The sequence below is a fragment of the Staurois parvus genome, unplaced genomic scaffold (genome assembly GCF_062004578.1).
Source record: "Staurois parvus isolate SC_StPar_1 unplaced genomic scaffold, SC_StPar_1.0 ptg000579l, whole genome shotgun sequence".
Taxonomy (NCBI): domain Eukaryota; kingdom Metazoa; phylum Chordata; class Amphibia; order Anura; family Ranidae; genus Staurois; species Staurois parvus.
In genome coordinates this window covers 1877046-1896384 of record NW_028318375.1, presented here as the reverse complement: position 1 = coordinate 1896384, position 19339 = coordinate 1877046, and the positions used below count along the sequence as shown (strand labels likewise).

Genomic DNA, 19339 nt, shown 5'->3' with positions numbered 1-19339 from the left:
ACAAAAACCACATTGAATTATTTTTATTTTATGTTTCAGCTCGGATAACGCCACAAGAGCCTCTAATAGGGTTTACTGGCCAAGATCCAGCTGTGCGATGATGGCGCCGGTCCAGGGATAAATGAAAGGTTTGCCCAAAGGATCTGGGGACATACAGCTCATAGAATGAACAGAAATTCAGATGTGGTTTAGCATGAAAAAGGAAATAACAAGCCAAAGACAAATGTATACATGCTGTATGTTTTGATATGCGGTGTTTTGACGTAGATTTGTCAGAGGTCAAATATTGAGCCCTTCTCAGATTTAGGGAATTAACAATGACATGAAGCATGTTTTCACCCAGTCTTCTTTGCTGCTGACTAAATGAATGATGACGGGAGGAACTTGTGGTAGCTCTCTCAGTTAATGACCTTATACATAATGCCATATGTCTTCTCGACATCTACCATTGTTCAAGATCAGGGACTACTCAATAACAAACGCATTAAAACTTGCTGAACTTGTCTGCATGGTGCCATTGTCTTAGTGTGCATTGTTTTACAATGCTTTTTAAATGTAACCTCTATTCATTATTGTTTCTTAAAGCCTGTGGCTGGCCATACATTATACAATTTTCCTTTAGATTTACCAAAACCAAATAATATGAAGTCAAACCAAAACACTGTCAATTTGTATGCAATTAGGCAGGCCCTTGCACTACATAGTTGAGGGCAATGCTAAAGGAAATTGAACATGAAAATTGTTTAATGTATGGCCAGCCTAATTCCTGCCAAAACTTTTTTTTTTAGTTTTGGATAGAATAGGAAAGAGGTAAAATTCATCTTAGGTTATAATTCCTGTCTGTAATCCTATTGCGAGATTTTCTGTATTCTCATCAACTGCAGAAACGGGGAAGACAGCAGGAAGGTCTTGTGTGACCTGGCCTCAACCTAGGCCCATGCCGGTAGTACACTGCAGGAGGGGAAAACACACAGGGCAACATGATCAGTCAGAGAACAGGTGTCCAAGCAAGAGGCATCCTGTGCACCCGGCTGCACCTCGGAGTGCACACAGGCAGTCACATCTTAGAGAGGAAGCAGGGACCAAGAAGCCATTAGCAGCACCTCACAGGGTCCTAGGGTTGGTGGACGGACTGTGTGGCATCACAGCAGAGTGAGGAGGGAAGAAGTCCAGTGCTGATCACATGGTCCTGGGCTTGGCCACATCCCAGGCCCACACAAGCAGCATCATCATCTGGAAGGGATAGGGAGGAAGAACAAGCACATACCCCCATTCTGACCGGGGGCATGATCCCATGGCCAGGCAACATGCTTGGTATCCGAATGCACTGGTGGCTAGCTCCGCCCATTTTTGCATCAGCTGCTCAGGAGTGTGTCTCCAGTGGGCACTGCAAAGGGTGGGAGACAAAAGCAGACAGCCTTTGTCTCCTATACTCAAGACAGGTGGAATCACTCACGATTTATGACTTTTGCTGTATGTTACATGCACCTCCTCCTGCACAGAGTAAAAGAGAACAGCAATGCTATATCATCTATATATACTGTATATATATCACATTATGCATGTTCTTTAATATGTATTTTAGAATACGGTTGAATGCTGGAGAATCTGTTCATGTTTATGAGTCAGCGTTCTACAATGGTATTAAAACAAACTAACAACACATAAATGTATTTAATGAAACTAAATTACCTCAAGCAATTGTACCTTTTTATGGCGTGGAGCTTCCTGCATCTCCTTGGAAAATCCATCACTTTCATCTTTTCTTTGCAGGTTAGAGCAATAGTGATCATCTGTGATGGTTATCTCCTCATTCTCTTCAGCTTCGAGGAGGCTTTGGTTGAACCTTAGTGATCCTTTTAAAATGTCCTTAACCTAGTGGTAGATAACATTACTCACTTCTTACATTCTTATCAGACCCTCCTGCCCACATGTGTTATACAAAGCCTTCCATGGCCTAGCACAGCACACTTCCATACAGTATAAAAACATGTATGAGCATCTTGCTTTGCTTAAAACACAAAAACATTGGCATTAACAAATATACTAGCAAAATGTGCTACAAACCGCCTTATAACATATAAAGTAAAAGCAAAAGTAGATAGAATTTCAATCAATTCTTCCTCAACCATAAGGTCAGGCTGTCAGCAGATATGCCGTATGTAATATGGTAATTAATTGTGATAAAAATGGCAGCTGGCCATATTTTTTTTGCTGATTAACACAGCATGAATACTATTAATTTATAGCTAGAAAACCCACCATATGAGGAACAAATTCAGAATTACAGGACAGAAATGGATACTGCTTAGATAACCTCCAAAAGGAAGTGTTGGGAAAAGAAACTTGTTAAAGTATTGGCCCTACATTAATATTATTCATAAAGGATCCATTTGCAGACATTTTTACATTTCATTAAAAAGTGAACACATTCAGCTGTGTGCTTAGTGCTGTTTTTTGCGCATGTAGCTAATTTTCATTCCATACAATACCCAAGAAATTTCCAAGTGGTGATCCAATCTTTTGGATTGTTTGGAATACATTCCTAGTCTTCAATGTTCCAGCAATAACAACAATCAGCTTGTAGTACAAGTAGAAGTCTATTCTTATACTATTATTACTCCTTTCATAATATGTCTGAAGCCAAACCTGATGGTCAAGCTCAGCTTCAGGATTTCACCAGAATGTAAAAGAATGTGGGGCCAATATTAGGAGGCAGGAAGATGAAAAAATACAGAAATCTGACAATGTGAAGTAGGTTCAAGTATGAAGTGGTCTCCAAAAAATATATTCCTTTATATAAGATTCAAATAGATGAATACATAACATGGTCTTATTTCATATAAGGCACAGTATCTGTGTATGTATGGAATGTTTAAACATAGGTTTAAAAAACACAATTCACACATTTTTCCAGTTGAAACCCAACAGAAAATGTCTGAATCCTGCCTGGTCTATAAACCGACCCTGCACTAAAACTGGAGAGTGCAAAATCTTGTACAGTTCTGTATAGAAACCAATCAGCTTCCAGGTTTTGATGTCAAAGCTTAATTGAACAAACTGAAGTTAGAAGCTGATTGGCTACCATGCACAGTTGCACCAGATTCTGAGTGCTCCAGTTTTAGTAAATCTCCCCCTTAGTGTCCTCTAAAAAATATTCAGTAGTAATTCACAAATGGGGCACATTCCCGTCATTCTTTCTACTCTCTCACAGCAGCATTGTTCTTTAAGGTGAGGATGTGTATTTAAGGTCCACCCCATCTTCTGACTGACTGCAAAGACCAATCAGAAGACAGAGTGGTAGGTGCATAATACTCTCGGAAATTAAAAAATGCCAGAACTATTAAGGATCAGCGTAAACCTGATTCAAAAGCTACTTAAAATGCAGCAGGCTTTCAAGTGCAAATTGCTTGAATCCAAGCTCAGTTTTGGAAGAGCATAAGATACTTCCAATCTGCATTCATGTTGACTTGTTTAAGAAAAAAATACATTTAGATGAAGCAGGATAGGATATGCGGTGTAAGAAAACTCCAAAGCAAATCCAATGTAGCAATAAATGCAAGCAACCATATGTAAAACCTTAATTCACTCCTGCTTTACATGATTTTTCTGTTATAATGTTTGTTTATCCTTATATAAATAGGATGAATGTGATCCACAGGAATTGAGCATAGCAGTGACATTGACCTTGGACCAAAAAACAATTTAACATTTGTTCACTCCTGCTTAAAGACTCTTATACACAGGCTATTTTTGTTTGCCTTTGTGCTATAACATACATCTGAATGAACATGAAATTATTGTTTCAATCAATCAATGCATGCACAAGCCAGAACTTGTGTTGAGTTCTACATCCAATCAATTTGCACTGCCCAGAGGCACATATACTTGCACTAAGCACATGTCAGCAGATGCTGTGCATAAACATGTGCTAGTTCTGAGCAGTCCCATAGAACTTCAGCAGAAACCCAGCCTTCAGCATTCCGTGACTTGTAGTCCTACTGGTGGAGAATCACAGATTGTCTTCACAGTATCCTAAATTCATTAAATTACATTTGAGATGATTTTAGCTGTTTAGCGTGAGGATCATTGATACAAGTGGGCTTAAAGTAAACCTGTATGATAGAGTATGTAGGCTGCCTAGTTGCTTCTTTGCCATGCTGATGAAATGCATTTAACACCCTCTACGGCACAGACAAGGCACAATCAGTTTAGGTTTCCAATGACTTGAACATTCATGCTGCATGCTTGTTCTAAGTCAGTGAATCAGAATTTATGAAGCCAGAAACAGCCATATAACTAGTTTTTTTTTTCAGAAGTATAACATCAATAGGAGTCTACTGTATTTATATTAGTACAGGTTTACTTTAGGGTGAACCTGACAGTCTCCTTTTTAAAATGCTGTTTAAAAGCAGGTAGAAGAAGGTTTCTGCTACCAGGTTTATTAACCTGAAAGCCCACTACTGTACATAAATTATGAAAATGGTTTAATTTGGTTACTAGGAGCTTTACCGACTTGACTTAAAGTGGACCTTAACCCTTTTCAACATGTTGCTTGCATTCAACCCCTCCTCCCATCCTGCAGACGGATCATGCTGGTTTTTTGTTTACCTTTTTTTCCAAAAAGTCCAGCCCCACCACCCCATTTGCCTCAGGCGAATTAAGCGCACAATGTCCGCTGTGCCATGTGATATGTGACATGCATATCCCAGGAGGTATAGCCTTCCATAGAGGAAAGGATGAGTGGGTGGCCCATTGGAGCATCAAGAGGCCCGCCCACTGAACTCGATGACGACAGAGGGAACATGGTGGCGTGGGACACAGCGGTGACAGGGCATGAGAGGATCTCAGTGGGACAACGTTGGATCCACTGGATGGGTGAGTATCTGAAATTTGCAGATACCACCTTCAGGTAAGCAGGGAAAAAAAGGGGGGGGGGTGGTTGGCCGGAGGTCTGCTTTAAGGGCTAAGCCCTGCCACCCTGTCCTATAACAAATGCCCTTATGAGCCACAGATGATGGCAGATGGATGGGCTTAGCATCAAAGTGTGTACCTAACAGATCCTCAGATAAAAAAACAGCCAATTATGAAAGATAGCTATACATACCTGCTTTAGCACAGCTAGAGACACCTGGATTTTATCTTCTCTTTCCAGCTTCTCTTGCAATATAACATCTTGGATATGACCTGAGTCACAAAAGACAGGAGTAAAACAATTTTAATATAATATGACTGTAAATACAAGTTAGTGGGTAACGTGGTTATACAAGTTTTGATCAATAATTGTTTTCTTTTCTGGTTTATTTCTTTGGATGGGAAACATTGACCTATAGTCAACATCCCATTCCGCTGATATGGCACACATGGGGAAGTGGATTTTGATCAAAAGAATCTAATCAAAACTCAGTGTAAATTGATCGGAAGTTTGGCTTTATTATTTGCTTGTTAGTAGATTTGCTTGTTAGTGGATTTGATCATATAGACTGAATTGAACTTCAACAGGATAAAAAAATCAAAGCATGTATGGTCACCATAAGGTTCTGGTTGTCAGCACTAAAGAACTTTGATTGCGAGTCCTGTTTCACTCCATCTTGTGAAAATAATTAAATATAAATATTTTTTTTAAATTGAGCTGGGCGTTAACAACCCCATCTCTCAAGCCTACTGGTCTCCTCACCAACCTATAGGCAGGTGAAATAGGGGCGTTATTATTATTATACAGAATTTATATAGCGCCAACAGTTTGCTCATTGCTTTACAATATAACGGGAGACAATACAGCAACAATACAGTTCAATACAAGAGGGATAGGAGGGCTCTGCTCCTTGGAGCATACAATCTAGGCGTTATGACTAACATTTACTGGAAAGGTAGATACTTTATTTACTTTTAATTAACTGCATCTCTGGATCTACTAACTTTGACATTCATTTCTCACTTAACCCCTTGACGCCGACGGCACACAAATATGCGGCCTCACGGAACTAGGCTGTTTCCCGTGGGGCCGCATATTTGCGTACCTGTCTTTGTGCCGGGAGCGTGCCGCTCAGCGCACTCCCAGCACAGAGACCGCGTTGTCACTGAGAGCCCCAGGTCTAACGATCGGGACCCAGGACTCCTGATTCCGGGTCACGTGATCGCTGTGATACCCTCTGATTGGCTATCACAGTGATCAGTCACTGTGCAGCCCGGCCCCCTTGTTTTTTCTCTATGAATGGAGAGGAGAGACATTGTATCTCTCTAACTCCTGACACAGAGAGATAAAAAAAATGTTTGTTAAAAAAAGAAGATAAATAACTATTAAAAATAAAAGAAAAAATAAAGAAAAAAACCTAGAACAAGTTTTGATCTAGTTCAGTACCAAGGTTAGTGTTTGGGCCAAGGTTGGGGGTCAAAGGTCAGGGTCAAAGGTCAAGATTTTAAAAAAAATTGTTGTCAGTTAGCGTTAATGTCAGTGTGTTTTAGGTAAAAGACAAAAACAAAATGCGCACTATTGTTTCTGGGCTGTACTACGGGTACAAACAACAAATAACATATACATATATGGTATCGCTGTGATCATCAAGAGCTGGAGAATTTAGTTTGAGTTTTTCTATGGAGGTAGGTTATGGTCGTAACAAGAAACACACAGCTAAATGAAAAAAAAAATTTTTTTTTACTATTTTGGGCCAGTTTTCCTTTGATAATAAAAAGAAATTAGGAGCTATCCATTACATTTACCACCAAAATGAAAGCCCAATTTGTCCTGAGAAAACAAGGTATAATCCACCTGGATGTACAAAGTAGTTGTGATATGTATGGTTTTACTAACACATGTCAACGTTGCAGAATTGTGCTTAGGCATTTAGATTTGTTTTACCCTTAGGCATGAAGGGGTTAAGGTCTATTATGCATTTTTTCATTGTAACCTGGACTGTAGCTGACAAGTGCTGTAGTATTTCTTCCTTTGTTGCTGCTATATTATCCTCCTTCGGTGTGGATGGGTTTAGCTGTAAATACACTATTTTTACTTTGGCAGTTACCTTAAAATGGGGGTACAGTACAACTGTAAAACTTTTTTTACTTTTAGCGTTACCTTAAAATGGTGGTACATTACAGTACAACTGTAAAACTATTTTTTCTTTTACAGTTACCTTAAAATGGTGGTACAGTACAGTACCACAACTGGCATATAGTGGAAGAGAGTTACGAACTGGAGGAGGGAGGGTAGGTGGGAGATAGTGGAGCTGAAGGATCATCAATAGGAGATGGAGGGCAAGATGGAATTTAGCCCACACCTGATGTTGACAGAGCTGAAGGATCATCAGCAATAGGAGATGGAGGGCAAGATGGAATATGGTCCACACCTGATGTTGCTGGAGCTTAAGGATCATCAACAATAGGAGATGGAGGGCAAGATGGAATTTGGCCCACACCTGATGTTGATGGAACTGAAGGATCACCAGCAATAGGAGATGGAGAGCAAGATGGAATTTGGCCCATACCTGATGTTGATGGAGCTGAAGGATCATCAACAATAGGAGATGACACAGGTTTTCGGATGGATTCAATTCTGTCTACCCTACAGAAAAAAATGATCCAGTGATGTCTGAGTAGTAGCTCTTTTCTTCTCATCATAGATGACTCTGTAGCACTGGATAACATTCTGAACGGCTGCTGCAACCTTTGTGTATCATTCTACGTTGGAGTCTTGTGCCTCAAAAACTAACAGTGCCTCTTAAAGTAAAGAAAATCCCCTTGCTATTTCCTGTGTTGTGAAGCTCTTTGGTTCTTCAGTTACATCTTCCTCTTGGCTCTCTCTGTCTTTTTGCTGGGCCTCCAATTCCATCAGGTTCTCATTAGTAAGCTCCTCATGTTGCACAGCAAGGAGTTCAATGACCTCGTCCTCTTACAGATCTAGCTGAAGCTGCGTGCTAAGTGTCACTAAGTTGTTGAAGACATCTTTGGACTCCTTATCCATCTTCTCAAGTCCATGAACTTCATGAATAACCTGCGGGCAAAGGTTCTTCCAAACCCCATTCATGGTGACAGCCGAAACCTCACGCTAAGCAAACTTGATGTTTTTTTATGGCCTTGTAAATGTTATAATCCTTCCAATTGTCGCAAAGTTGTTCCTGTTTCATCAATAGCCTTCACTGCCTGACGAAAAGTGTGCCGTAAATAATATTTCTTGAAAGTTGCAATAACTCCTTGGTCCATAGGTTGGATAAGGACCATAGTATTTGGTCTCAGTTGCACTACTTTGACATTGGGATGAAAGTCATCCATGAATTGGGGGTGACCTGGTGTATTGTCAAGCAGCAAAAGAATGTTGAATGGGATATCTTTCTCTAAACAATATTTGGAAAAACCAGTCCTGGAAAATAGCCTGTGTAACCCAGGCTTTGTAGTTACTCTTCTACACAACAGGTAGAGAGCCCTTGGCTATGTTTTTGAGAGCTCTTGGGCTCTGTGAATGGTAAACTAAGAGAGGCTTTAGTTTCATATCACCGGAAGCATTGCCACCAAACAACAGAGTAAGTCTGTTCTTTGCTGCTTTGACGCCTGGCATCACCTTTTCCTCTTTACTGATGTAACTTCGTTCTGGCATCCTCTTCCTGTACATCTCATCGACATTAAAACCCTGTTGGGGCAAATAAGCACCTTCGTCAATAATTTCTCTAAGTGTTCCTGGAAATTCTTGGGCAGCTATGGTATCTGCACTCACAGCCTCACCACTTACTTTTACTTTGTGAAGGTTGTCTCTAGCCTTGAATCTGTTAAACCATCCATGGCTGGCAGTAAAAGATGCACACTGTTCACCCCCTTTTTTGTTCAAGTCTTCAAACAGGCTTTTAGCTTTTTCTTGAATAAGCATTAAGCTGAGTGGGACTTGACGCTGATCCTGCATCCACACACTGAGAAGTTTCTCTATCTCCTCTATCAGTTTACCACGCTTTTTGGATATTATTGTTGACTTCATAGGCACAGCAGACTTCACATGTTCCATGATCTTGGCCTTGTACTTTAGAATTGTGCCAATGGTTAAACGATTCAAGTTATAAGAACGAGCGAAGTCTACCATCTTTTTGCATCGGTCCATTTTCTCAATTATTTTCACTTTTGTTTCCATGGTTATTGCTTTGCACTTCCTAGCAGTCCCCTCCAAACCACCACTGCTTTTCCTCTTGCTTCTGGACATCCTAGGCTCTGTACAGTACACTATCGTACTGCAAAACTGTGACAATGTCCGGCAGACACGTGAGCTACTTCCTTGATTTGTTCGCATCTACGAATGATTGTAATGCGAGGTCCGTTTGTATCTGTGAAAGTTTGTAACTCGAATGTTTGTAAGCCGGGGACTTACTGTACTCATTAATGCAGAAGTGCAGCAGACATCTTAAGGGAGACGGCTTTGCAATTCTCATCTATGGAGTGTCTCCAGTGCAGGGGACAGCAATCTTGACTAGGTCTGATTTGATCCTAAAAGTGATTGGCTGAAGCATCAAAGCAAGGGGAAGGTTGAGAGGAAAGGAGAGGGTTATCGTGAAGCAAGCAGGGGTGTGGGGAACAATGAGCTGCTTCCTGAACAGAACCCTACCATAGCTGACTACAATCAGGAGACAGACCTCAGAGACGACTGCTCATTGCACAGTGCAAGATGCACTTTGGATGTCTGTTGTGATCAGAGTGTACAGAGAGCAGTCCCACCACCTAAAAGGAAAAGTGGGACTGTCTCAGCAACATTGTAAGAGAGATCACATCACTGAACTGTACTTTTACGGAATCAAAGCATGTGTCTGGAGATCCAGAAGAGGGTGCCCTGGGTCTGGTAACAGACTAACATCATAAAAGTTAATCTGTTGTCTTCTGGGAAGTGTTGTGCTCTCTTCAAGGGCCCCAACTTTGCTGGCCAACATTTTTTTTCCATCACTTACTGGCCAGTGTGACAAAATAGTGACTGTTACAGCACTATAGGGCTGTCTTTATATACTGTAACTAGGTAAATGAAGTTGAGTTCTGTTAATTGTTAGAATACTGCACGTATTTAACCACATCACAGAGTAATGTTATTGTCAAATTGATTTGTATAAGTTCACTTGCTAATGTTCTCTTCTTTTAGGTTATGGCCTAATAAATGTTTTAAAATATCTCAAGGTGTATCTGCAAGTGCTCGATGAGAGAGGTGTATCATCTTCAGGTGTGCAAAAAAACCACAAAACAATTCAATGGATCCTCTAGGGGGTAGCGCTACTAGATAAGGCTTTGAAATTTCCACTCGTCAGCTCACATTGGCGAGTGGAAATTATGGTGGGGGCGAGTGTGTCCCCAGGGCCGTCTTGCTGAGCAGGCTCAGAACTCAGGGCTGGATCTGTCACTCGCACTGGGAGCCGTCAGACTGCTCAATAGTTGGGCAAATTGAAAGCAAAGGAAGGAGTGTGTGCTGTGCTCTCTGCCTCCCCCTAGAGTGCAGTACCCGGCTCTGTGAGTGAACGTAACGAAGTACTGCAACTTTTTATAGGGCTGTGTGTGTGTGTATATTTGTATGTGTGTGTGTGTGTATATGTGTGTATTTGTATGTGTGTGTGTGTGTGTACATGTGTGTGTGTGTACATGTATCTGTGTATGCATGTATATGTGTCTGTGTGTAAGTACATGTGTGTATCTGTACATGTGTCTGTGTGTATGTACATGTATGGGTGTACATGTGTCTGTGTGTGCATGTACATGTATGTGTGTCTGTACATGTGTCTGTGTGTGTATACATGTGTCTCTGTGCGTGTGTGTACATGTTTCTGTGTGTGTGTGTGTATGTACAGGTCTGTGTGTGTGTGTACAGGTGTCTCTGTTTGTGTGTGTATGTACATGTGTCTGTATGTAAACCTACATAAACCTACATGTATGGGTTATTTGGTCAGGTTCAGGATTATGTGGTTATTATGGGTGGTAGAGTATGGGGCTGCTGGGTTGGATAGTAGGTAGGATATGATAAAGACTATAAAGAATAAGCGCTAAAACCCTAAGCAGCTGATGCACCGAAAAGGTAACCAAATACAACCTCTAAATAATCAAAATAAATATAGGTGCAGCGCTAAAATATACAAATTATTCAATATAATGCAACCATACATATGCAATAAATATATAAAATGTATGAATCAACTGATTAATGGTAAAATAGATGACAAAGTGCGACTATATAGGTAGGATATGCTTGGTAGAGTTATAGTTTTGTGAGTGAAAGATTATGGGGGGTTATGGTTGTGTGCGGTGCATGGAGTGTTTCGGGGGACATTGGACACCCTGATATAATGTGGGGGGACTCTGGGGACCCTGATGTAATGTGGGTAACATTTAACTGTGTCATTTCATGAAATAATTTACAAGGGCATGTTTAGGGGCGGGGAAGGGTAGGGGTTGGGTGGGGCAACTAGTGGCGAGTAACTCCTAAGGCCTCGGCTAGTAGCTCAGTACATGAAATTTTAAGCCCTGTACTAGATCATGTGCTGAATTTTTAAAGCTCTTATTCATCAAATTGTACTGTATAGACAACGGTTCTGGGGAATTTGTAAGTATATAATTGAAATGCAGTTTTATTCGATCCACAGCAAGCCAGGGAAAAAGCTCAGAGATACAGAAGGACAGCTAGAAACTGGTGAAAGGATATTTATGCATATAACAATAATTGCTGGTTTGTCTTGATTAGGTCATTGATATATAAAATCTCTACAACAGTTGCTAACCTAAAACAAACAAAAACCGATGATATCTTAACACTTTACAAATGTTTCCTATTCTAGCCTGACTTCATTAGTAGAACATATAGTATAGTAATCAATATGAAAAGCAATAACTCCCAACATTGGTGTCAGTGAAAGCAATAATAACCCCAAACATTGGTACCAGTGAACACAATAATGGGCCCCAAAATTGGTGCCAGTGATTGCAATAATAACCCCTAACATTGATGTCAGTGGATGCCATAAAAGCCCTCAGTACTGGTGTCCTTGAATGTAATAATAACCCCCAGGATCAGTGTCAGTGGACACAATAATAACTCTCAACACTGGTGTCAGTGGATGCAATAACAACTCCAAACAATGGTGTCAGTAAGCACAATAATAGCCCCTAGCACTGGTGTCAGTACTGTTAACTGTCCCCCCACATTTCTGGTCACTGGCAGTGAAATGTAACCCCCCACCTCACTGCACTGGTAGTCACTGGTGGTGATATTTAACCCTTCCTGCATTGGTGGTCGTGGCAGTGAAATTAAACCCCCCCCCCCACTCTCCTTCCCTATTAGTAATCACAGCAGTAAAAGGTAGCAACAAATGAAAGGTACCTCCCTTCCCTTTCCTGTATTGGGGGTCATGGCAGTGAAAGTGAATCCCCCCCATTGATGATCACTTACCTATCTCAGGCTCCCATGCTGCTCTCTTGCTCCTCCCCGGCTGGAACTGGTACTGGGGGTGGAGATAACTTTGCCTCACAGTATAGTGTTCCAGCGCTCGGCACCCCACTACCACTCTGCTACCTGTATGGTGCCCAATAGCCCATGAGCTGCACACAGAGGGCCAGCGGGCTGCATGTTGGGCACCAGGCATCTATACCAAGGAGGTACCATCATTTCAGTTTCTTTTGTGTCTTACAGCAACTATTTCATATGGATTTCTTTATCTGCAATTTCCACAATTACAGAGAGTAACATTACGAATATAATTTATGCCTCTTCTATCAGATCATCTCATTTACCTAATATGTAATTAACCTTGCGGTAGCTGTTGCTTGTTGTTGCAACTCTGTACCAGCAAATCAATTCTTACTTATTGATTAAGCTACAGGAGCAAGACAGGAAGGCAAATATGCAGTAATTAAATTTTTAAATACAGTTTAAGCCATGTTGCTCCTTTATTAGCACTTTGTTAGATGTGAGGTCATCTCAGCTGGATTTAATGCTGAGCTTCAGGTAGATATAAAAGACATGAATTAATGCAGCTCTGTATTCATTAATGCAAATGCATTTTTTTCAAGCAGTGTAAGTATCTGAATTTGACCTGGTATCAGCCTTTTGCAGTCCACTAAACAACAGAACTCAGATTAAGAAAGAGAGAAGTAGAACAAGGAGAGAGCCAGTTGTGCTACAGTTCCAATGTGCTAACATAGAGCATGTCGGTAGGAGATGAGATGAGTTCATCATTCTCCTGCTTTTCCCTACACTGTCCAGTCACAGGCTGGGGGAGCAACAAGACCAATAAGTATTACTGAACTGCAGCAGAATAAAATCAGATCTCCTGTCCTACCAGACAGGGCTTTGCTAGGTGGCAGATCTGTGAAAATATAGGAGAGGTGACCGTATTGTGATGAACACCATGTCACTTAACACATCATTCCAGCTGTTTCAAACCAAAGTTTTGCAGGTGTCTTGTGGAGTAGTTTTCAACCATTTTCATTATGGATATGGTGTGGAAGAGTTCCAAGCTCAGGCTAGTTTTTACTGCTATAACAATAAACAAACAGAGGGCGCACTGGCCTTGTGCATTATCCTTTAAAATATTTAATATGTAAAAAGGTAAGTATTATACTCACAAAGTCATTAAAAGTACAAATTCATCTCATAAGTACAGCACAAACAGTCTGCAAACATCAAGATGTAAGAGAACGATGGAACATCCACAGGCTGACGCGTTTCAAGGACTTTTCCTCTTCCTCAGAGCCTCGTTCTCTTACATCTTGATGTTTGCGGACTGTTTGTGCTGTACTCATGAGATGAATTTGTACTTTTAATGACTTTGTGAGTATAATACTTACCTTTTTACATATTAAATATTTTAAAGGAAAATGCACTAGGCCAGTGCACCCTCTGTTTGTTTATTGTTATTGCAGTGCTCCCAGACTCCCCCCAGTCTTGTGAGGGCAGCAAGGCAAGTGCACCCCATGAAGGCCAAGTTTTGACTGCAGCCCATTAACTCTTTTGGGGCCAACTCCCCAACGGCAGGAAGATTTCAGTTTTCCATGTATTTGTCTAGTTTTTACTGCTGTCTATCTCTCCTTTTGGGAAATTTGCCTTGATTACGATTGACCATGACATCATGAAGTCAAGGGACCCAGAGACACAAACAAAAACATGTTGTTCTGGTAAGTCAAGGAAGGGTTGGAATGCGTCAGTCTTTATTAATGTCTGTATCATACTGTCCCAGGGACATGGAGATGATAGAGTGGCAACCTCAGACTTCAGATGACCTCAGGCACTCTATCAAAAGTGTCAGCCTTGCAAAAAGGAAGCTGAAACTATAAATCTATCCTAAAATAAAGTAGGCCTGCACAATCATAATAAATAATGACCAAATATTTACATTCCTGTGACTGACAATTTCAAGTATGTAGAAGTTTGTGGATACAAATGTGGCCCCTGCACATGAAAAGAGCACCTAAGTCAGGGGAAAATTTTCCAACAGGGTTACAGATAATATTGTCAGATCCACTGTGGTCAGAAAAACAACTGTCAAGTTAGTACATAAATTTTTAAATTAGTTATACATCAAGTAAATTCTTTACTAAGTTGCAGAACTATAAATCTCTGTTGAAACTTTACTTTTTGGTGTGGCAGAAAATATGGAAAATTCATTAAGCATAGAGGTCAACGGAACTGTAAAAACAAGTGGTACATTTACCTGTATTTTAACAGAGAAGATACTCATCGACTTAGAAAATGCATGCAAGAATGTATGAGGAGGAGAAAAAAGGGAAGTACTAGTACTGACATTAAAATCAAGGATCAAAGCAACCACAAAAGGGTGCCCATATATTGTATACTGCACCTTTAACCACTTCCATACCGGGCACTTTTACCCCCTTCCCTTCCAGGCCGTTTTTCAGGTTTTTAGCACTCTCACACTTTGAATGACAATTGTGCGGTCATACAACATAGTACCCAAACTAAAATTTTACCATTTTCTTCACACAACTAGAGCTTTCTTTTGGTGGTATTTAATCACCCCTGGGGTTTTTATTTTTTGCTAAATTAACAAAAAAAGACCGAAAATTTTGAAAAAAAACCCCCACGTTTTTCTTTGTTTCTGTTATAAAAGTTTGCAAATAAATAATTGTTCTTCATAAATTTAGACCAAGATGTATTCTAATACATGTCTTTGGTGAAAATAACCAAAATTAGGATGTATTTTTTAGTTTGTAGGAAAGTTATAGAGTTCACATACTATGGTATAGATCTGAATATTGATCAATCCTGAAGTACTGACAGCCAATCTAATTTCTTGAGGTCCAAGAATGTCAGAACGGCCGGTGACAGGCTGCGCAGCTCTGCAAGCACGAAAACTGCGCATGCCCGGGAGTACGCCATATGGCATCCACCCAGAAATCTACAGCATTTTGCCGGCCGCCAAACGGCTATTGGCCTGGCGGCTATTGGTTGAGAATGATTAGGTGTTACCATCCAAAATGTGTATCTTCAATTAATGTATACCAGCATGGGCGTCCATGGGCTACTTGTGGTGGGCTCTGATTAGGTGTATGGAATCCCACCATGGGTGGCTGTATATGTCTGGGTAGTGTGCCTTCCTGATGTAACAGGTTGAAGCCACTACTTTTTTAGCAACTTGTTGAAACACCTGAAATTAGGAATAATTGTCCACTATATGTACTGACAATCAAATGGTTATGACCACTTTTTTGTTATGTATTTTATTATGATAACATTGTTTAATAAAGTACATTGATTTTATTTAGGAAGATGTGACGGTCAAGTCTTTTTTTGGCACCTGAAAAGTCACACATTTTCCAGTTTCCAATTTGCTTGCTTTGTATAATGAATGCAGTGGCTGTTTTGGTATGTCCTCTATTCATACTTTGTATATGGTATCTTCAAAACAAACTGTAAAAGGGTCTGTAGAACATTTGCACGGACCCCAGTTCTCCTCATTCTCTATGTTCTGTTTAATGACATCTGCCCAATAAGCAGGTCAGGCATTGGCTTCTCAAGCATCATAGTACCAGACAATTGAGAAATTCAAAAAAAAAATGAACTTTCTGTCCTTCTGTGGCCAGATCCTTCACCAAGCAGGCTACTCAATGCCCTGACCAACCTCATACTGATACCTTCCTACCATTCTTTGCAGCAGCTGTTATTCCAGAAATGACTGCGAAGTGTCAGAAAATAAATAGCCAGTAAACACTGATGGATGATTTTTGAATGGAAGAGTGGGCAACATGCTCAAGAGACAAGAAGAGATTTTTGCTGAGCTACGCTACTGAGCTGCTAGACAGAATAACCACCCCAGTACATTTTTTTTTTTATCAGAGATAACAGATGTCAAGTTTTCTTGTGCTCATTTTGCAAGTCAAGAGTTTACATCTTGTGATAGCTGATTCAGAGGAACTGGAGGTGTAACCTGATGTGACCTTTTGTAACATAGCAAGCCGTTAAATTAAAAAAAATAATAATAAAAGGGTTAAGGGTATCCCAGGTCAGATGTTAAATTAGCACTTCTCCACTATATAGTATATTCCTTTATTTCACTACTAAAAAAAGCAGCAAATGCACACCCAGTAAAGTTTACAGTTAAACCTTTTTTCTTAGGTTTTTAATTGATTTACAGAGGATGGGAACCTTTTTTTTTCTTTTCTCTGCTACATGGGCTAACCTGCTTCTGATCACTTTCTGTCATTATGACAGCAGTTTAGCGGACAAGAAGTATAGGAGATTCTGCAACAGTAACAGATACAGTAGAAATAAAACATTTGAATGATTTTTAACCCCTTCCCGTTGGTGCCTCCTGGCCCTTTAAGAGGTTCTGAATGCCAGGAGGTAGAGGCAGACTTTCCAATCATATGACTGCTGTGATTGGCAGTTTCCACAGTCACATGATTGGAAGGCTCCTGTTCGCAAGTAGCCAACGGGAGCTTTTCAGTACCTGTCAGTAACTGTGCTGGGAGCATGGAGGGCACGCTCTCAGCACAGAAATGTTTACATTTGGGATGCATATATTATTACAGGTACTTATATAGCGCCATTAGTTTATGCAGCACTTTACATATATACTGTAGATTCATGTTAGTATGTATGTGGCATCTCGGCGTTAAAGCCCTCCTGCTGAGAGACCATGTCTATTCATAGGACCCTTGGGAAGAGGCTAAATTTAGAAACCTACTTTGTGAAGAATCCCTTGAATTCGGTGACACATCCCTATAAAGCCACACCCATACAACAAGACACACCCATCACAAGCATTTTTTCCTAAGAAAGGTGGCATCCATAGACATAGACAACAATGAGAAACTGAGTTTCTATTTCTTCTTCAGTTTACTAAAAGTGTTTATTGCTGTCTCCCTGTTAGAAAGATTTCCCCTCATTTCATGTCTTGATGACTACTCCACACAAAACAGGAAGTGAGGGAAAATTTCACAAGCTCGGACTCTGTCAACAATAAAACCTTGCTAGAGATGATAATTTTTCACCTTAAAATATGAATGTGACAACATGACATGTATAGTCCTGCTATCTATTTGTTCCTTAAGCCCTGGCTATTGTTCACCTCTGTCTGATGATGTGGAGTGCCCATGGCAATAGTGTAAGAGAATCCAGTAATTAGGATTATATAATTACATATAATTATTCATTATAATATAATTAGATAATATGTCTCCCTGGCCAGCCAGGAGATGTATTGCCAGTGGTGCATGCTGAGGAAAGACAAATATTTGGGGTGACCTTCAGGAAGCTCTCTTTTCCAAAGCTCCCTTTGGGTGCTGGGGTTTTCTGTCCTTGCAGTCCTGCTGCCTAGGGAGACCCCACACGTGTTCATGAAACGAGGTCTGAGTAAGAGGGCCTAGATTTTCACTGTCTTGCTAGATGGAACTTTTCTACAAGGAGTGGAGCTGATCCTGGGAAAAAACACCACAAAGGAATGTTGGCTGTAGAAGGTTCCAGTAAAGATGTAATTTGGCTTGCAGGGAGATTGGTGTAATGCCCAACAAGTCTAAGGCTACATCTCCCCTATGGTCAAGTGCTCAAAAATTACAGGGTGCCAATCTGGTTTACAGATCATTTTTACCTGTGGGGACTAAGTAGAATTTTGGAGTCTGCCCTGTGCGTTGGGGTGTCCTGAGCCCTTTTCCTCTATGGAGTTTATAGTAGCAAATGAACTCTTGAAGCATCTCAAAAAGGATTGATAATCGTCTGCCACAACCCAATTATAAGTCAAGGACTCAACCCTGAGATAAAATGTCAGCCAACCTGACCTCTTGGGATCTCTACCCACCTTCAGGGAGTAGGGGGTGCTAGATTTATATAGTCAAATGTTGCCCATAAAACTTTGTTCTGTTAGTAAATGTTCCTTATAACAGTTAAAACAGACAACAAAATGTTGTTTTTCATGCAAAACATTTATCACAGACACATATTCACTCAATATCTCTGCAAGTTCAAAAAGAAGATTCACCTGCGCAGCTAAAAACGTCTATTAATACATGTAGATTGTACGTTTCCATAGCAACCAATGCATTCCTGCAGAATTCATCTTCTTGTACAAAAGTAGCTGTACAAGGGGCACGCCGTAGTTTATACACAAAGAAAGTAAACATTCATAAGATACACCTAAAGGCACAAATCTCTTCCTATTGTATAATCAGGATAAACAGTATCGGCACATTTGTCCATCTGTATAGTTACGGCCTACTGACTCGCAAAGCGGATAAAAATAAGGCCCCGGGTTATAAAGTGCAGTCATGTGAGCAGCAATATTTCTCTATAGGAACAATTAGCAGTGAAAGTCTGTGTAGGACGGCAGCTAAGCTTGGAACTTTACAAAATACAGTTTATTTCTGTACATTGACATTTTCCAGATGATTTGAAAAGGACCACGTACATTATGGCCTATATCTGGAAGCAAAGTTATTTTTTATGTAATTCTGCTAATAAATATAAATGCTAGTATTATAGGAAATGGATACAATACATGTTAGCATCAAAGCAAAATGGTAACTTAAAAATTCTATTCTACCTGAAAATATCCAATTGTGTTCAAGAGTCCCAGATTTTATTTACAAGCTTGTAGGCAGCATTTTTGTTGCCTAGAAACTAAAGCAAAGGAATTTGGAGCAAAAGGTGTTGCCTACAGAAACCAGTCAGATTTCATCTTTTAGTCACGAGGAAAGCAAAACAAGGTACAGGCAGTCCCCGAGTTAAGTACATTCGGCTTACGTAATACTCATACTTACGTACACTTCCCTCGGGACCGGAAGTCAAGCTGTCAGCATTCTTGTGCAGCAAGCTGATAAGAGACTAGCTGATAAGAGACATCAGAGAGACATAAGAGACAGAGACATCCATTGCTCGTTACTTGTG

General features: G+C 40.4%; 1 protein-coding gene across 4 annotated transcripts in view; it reads right to left on the bottom strand.

Moving 5' to 3' along the window:
- TBC1D5 (TBC1 domain family member 5) overlaps positions 1-19339 on the bottom strand; it is a 766435-nt gene that overhangs the window by 12119 nt on the left and 734977 nt on the right. For 3 of the 4 annotated variants that reach the window (XM_089692221.1, XM_089692220.1, XM_089692222.1), the window contains exons 21-22: positions 5108-5187; positions 1693-1875 (exon numbers count right to left, since the gene is read on the bottom strand). In XM_089692221.1, the coding sequence (XP_089548347.1) occupies positions 1693-1875; positions 5108-5187 (263 nt within the window). The remainder of the gene's footprint in view (positions 1-1692; positions 1876-5107; positions 5188-19339) is intronic. The other variant, XM_089692223.1, reaches the window with a different exon arrangement.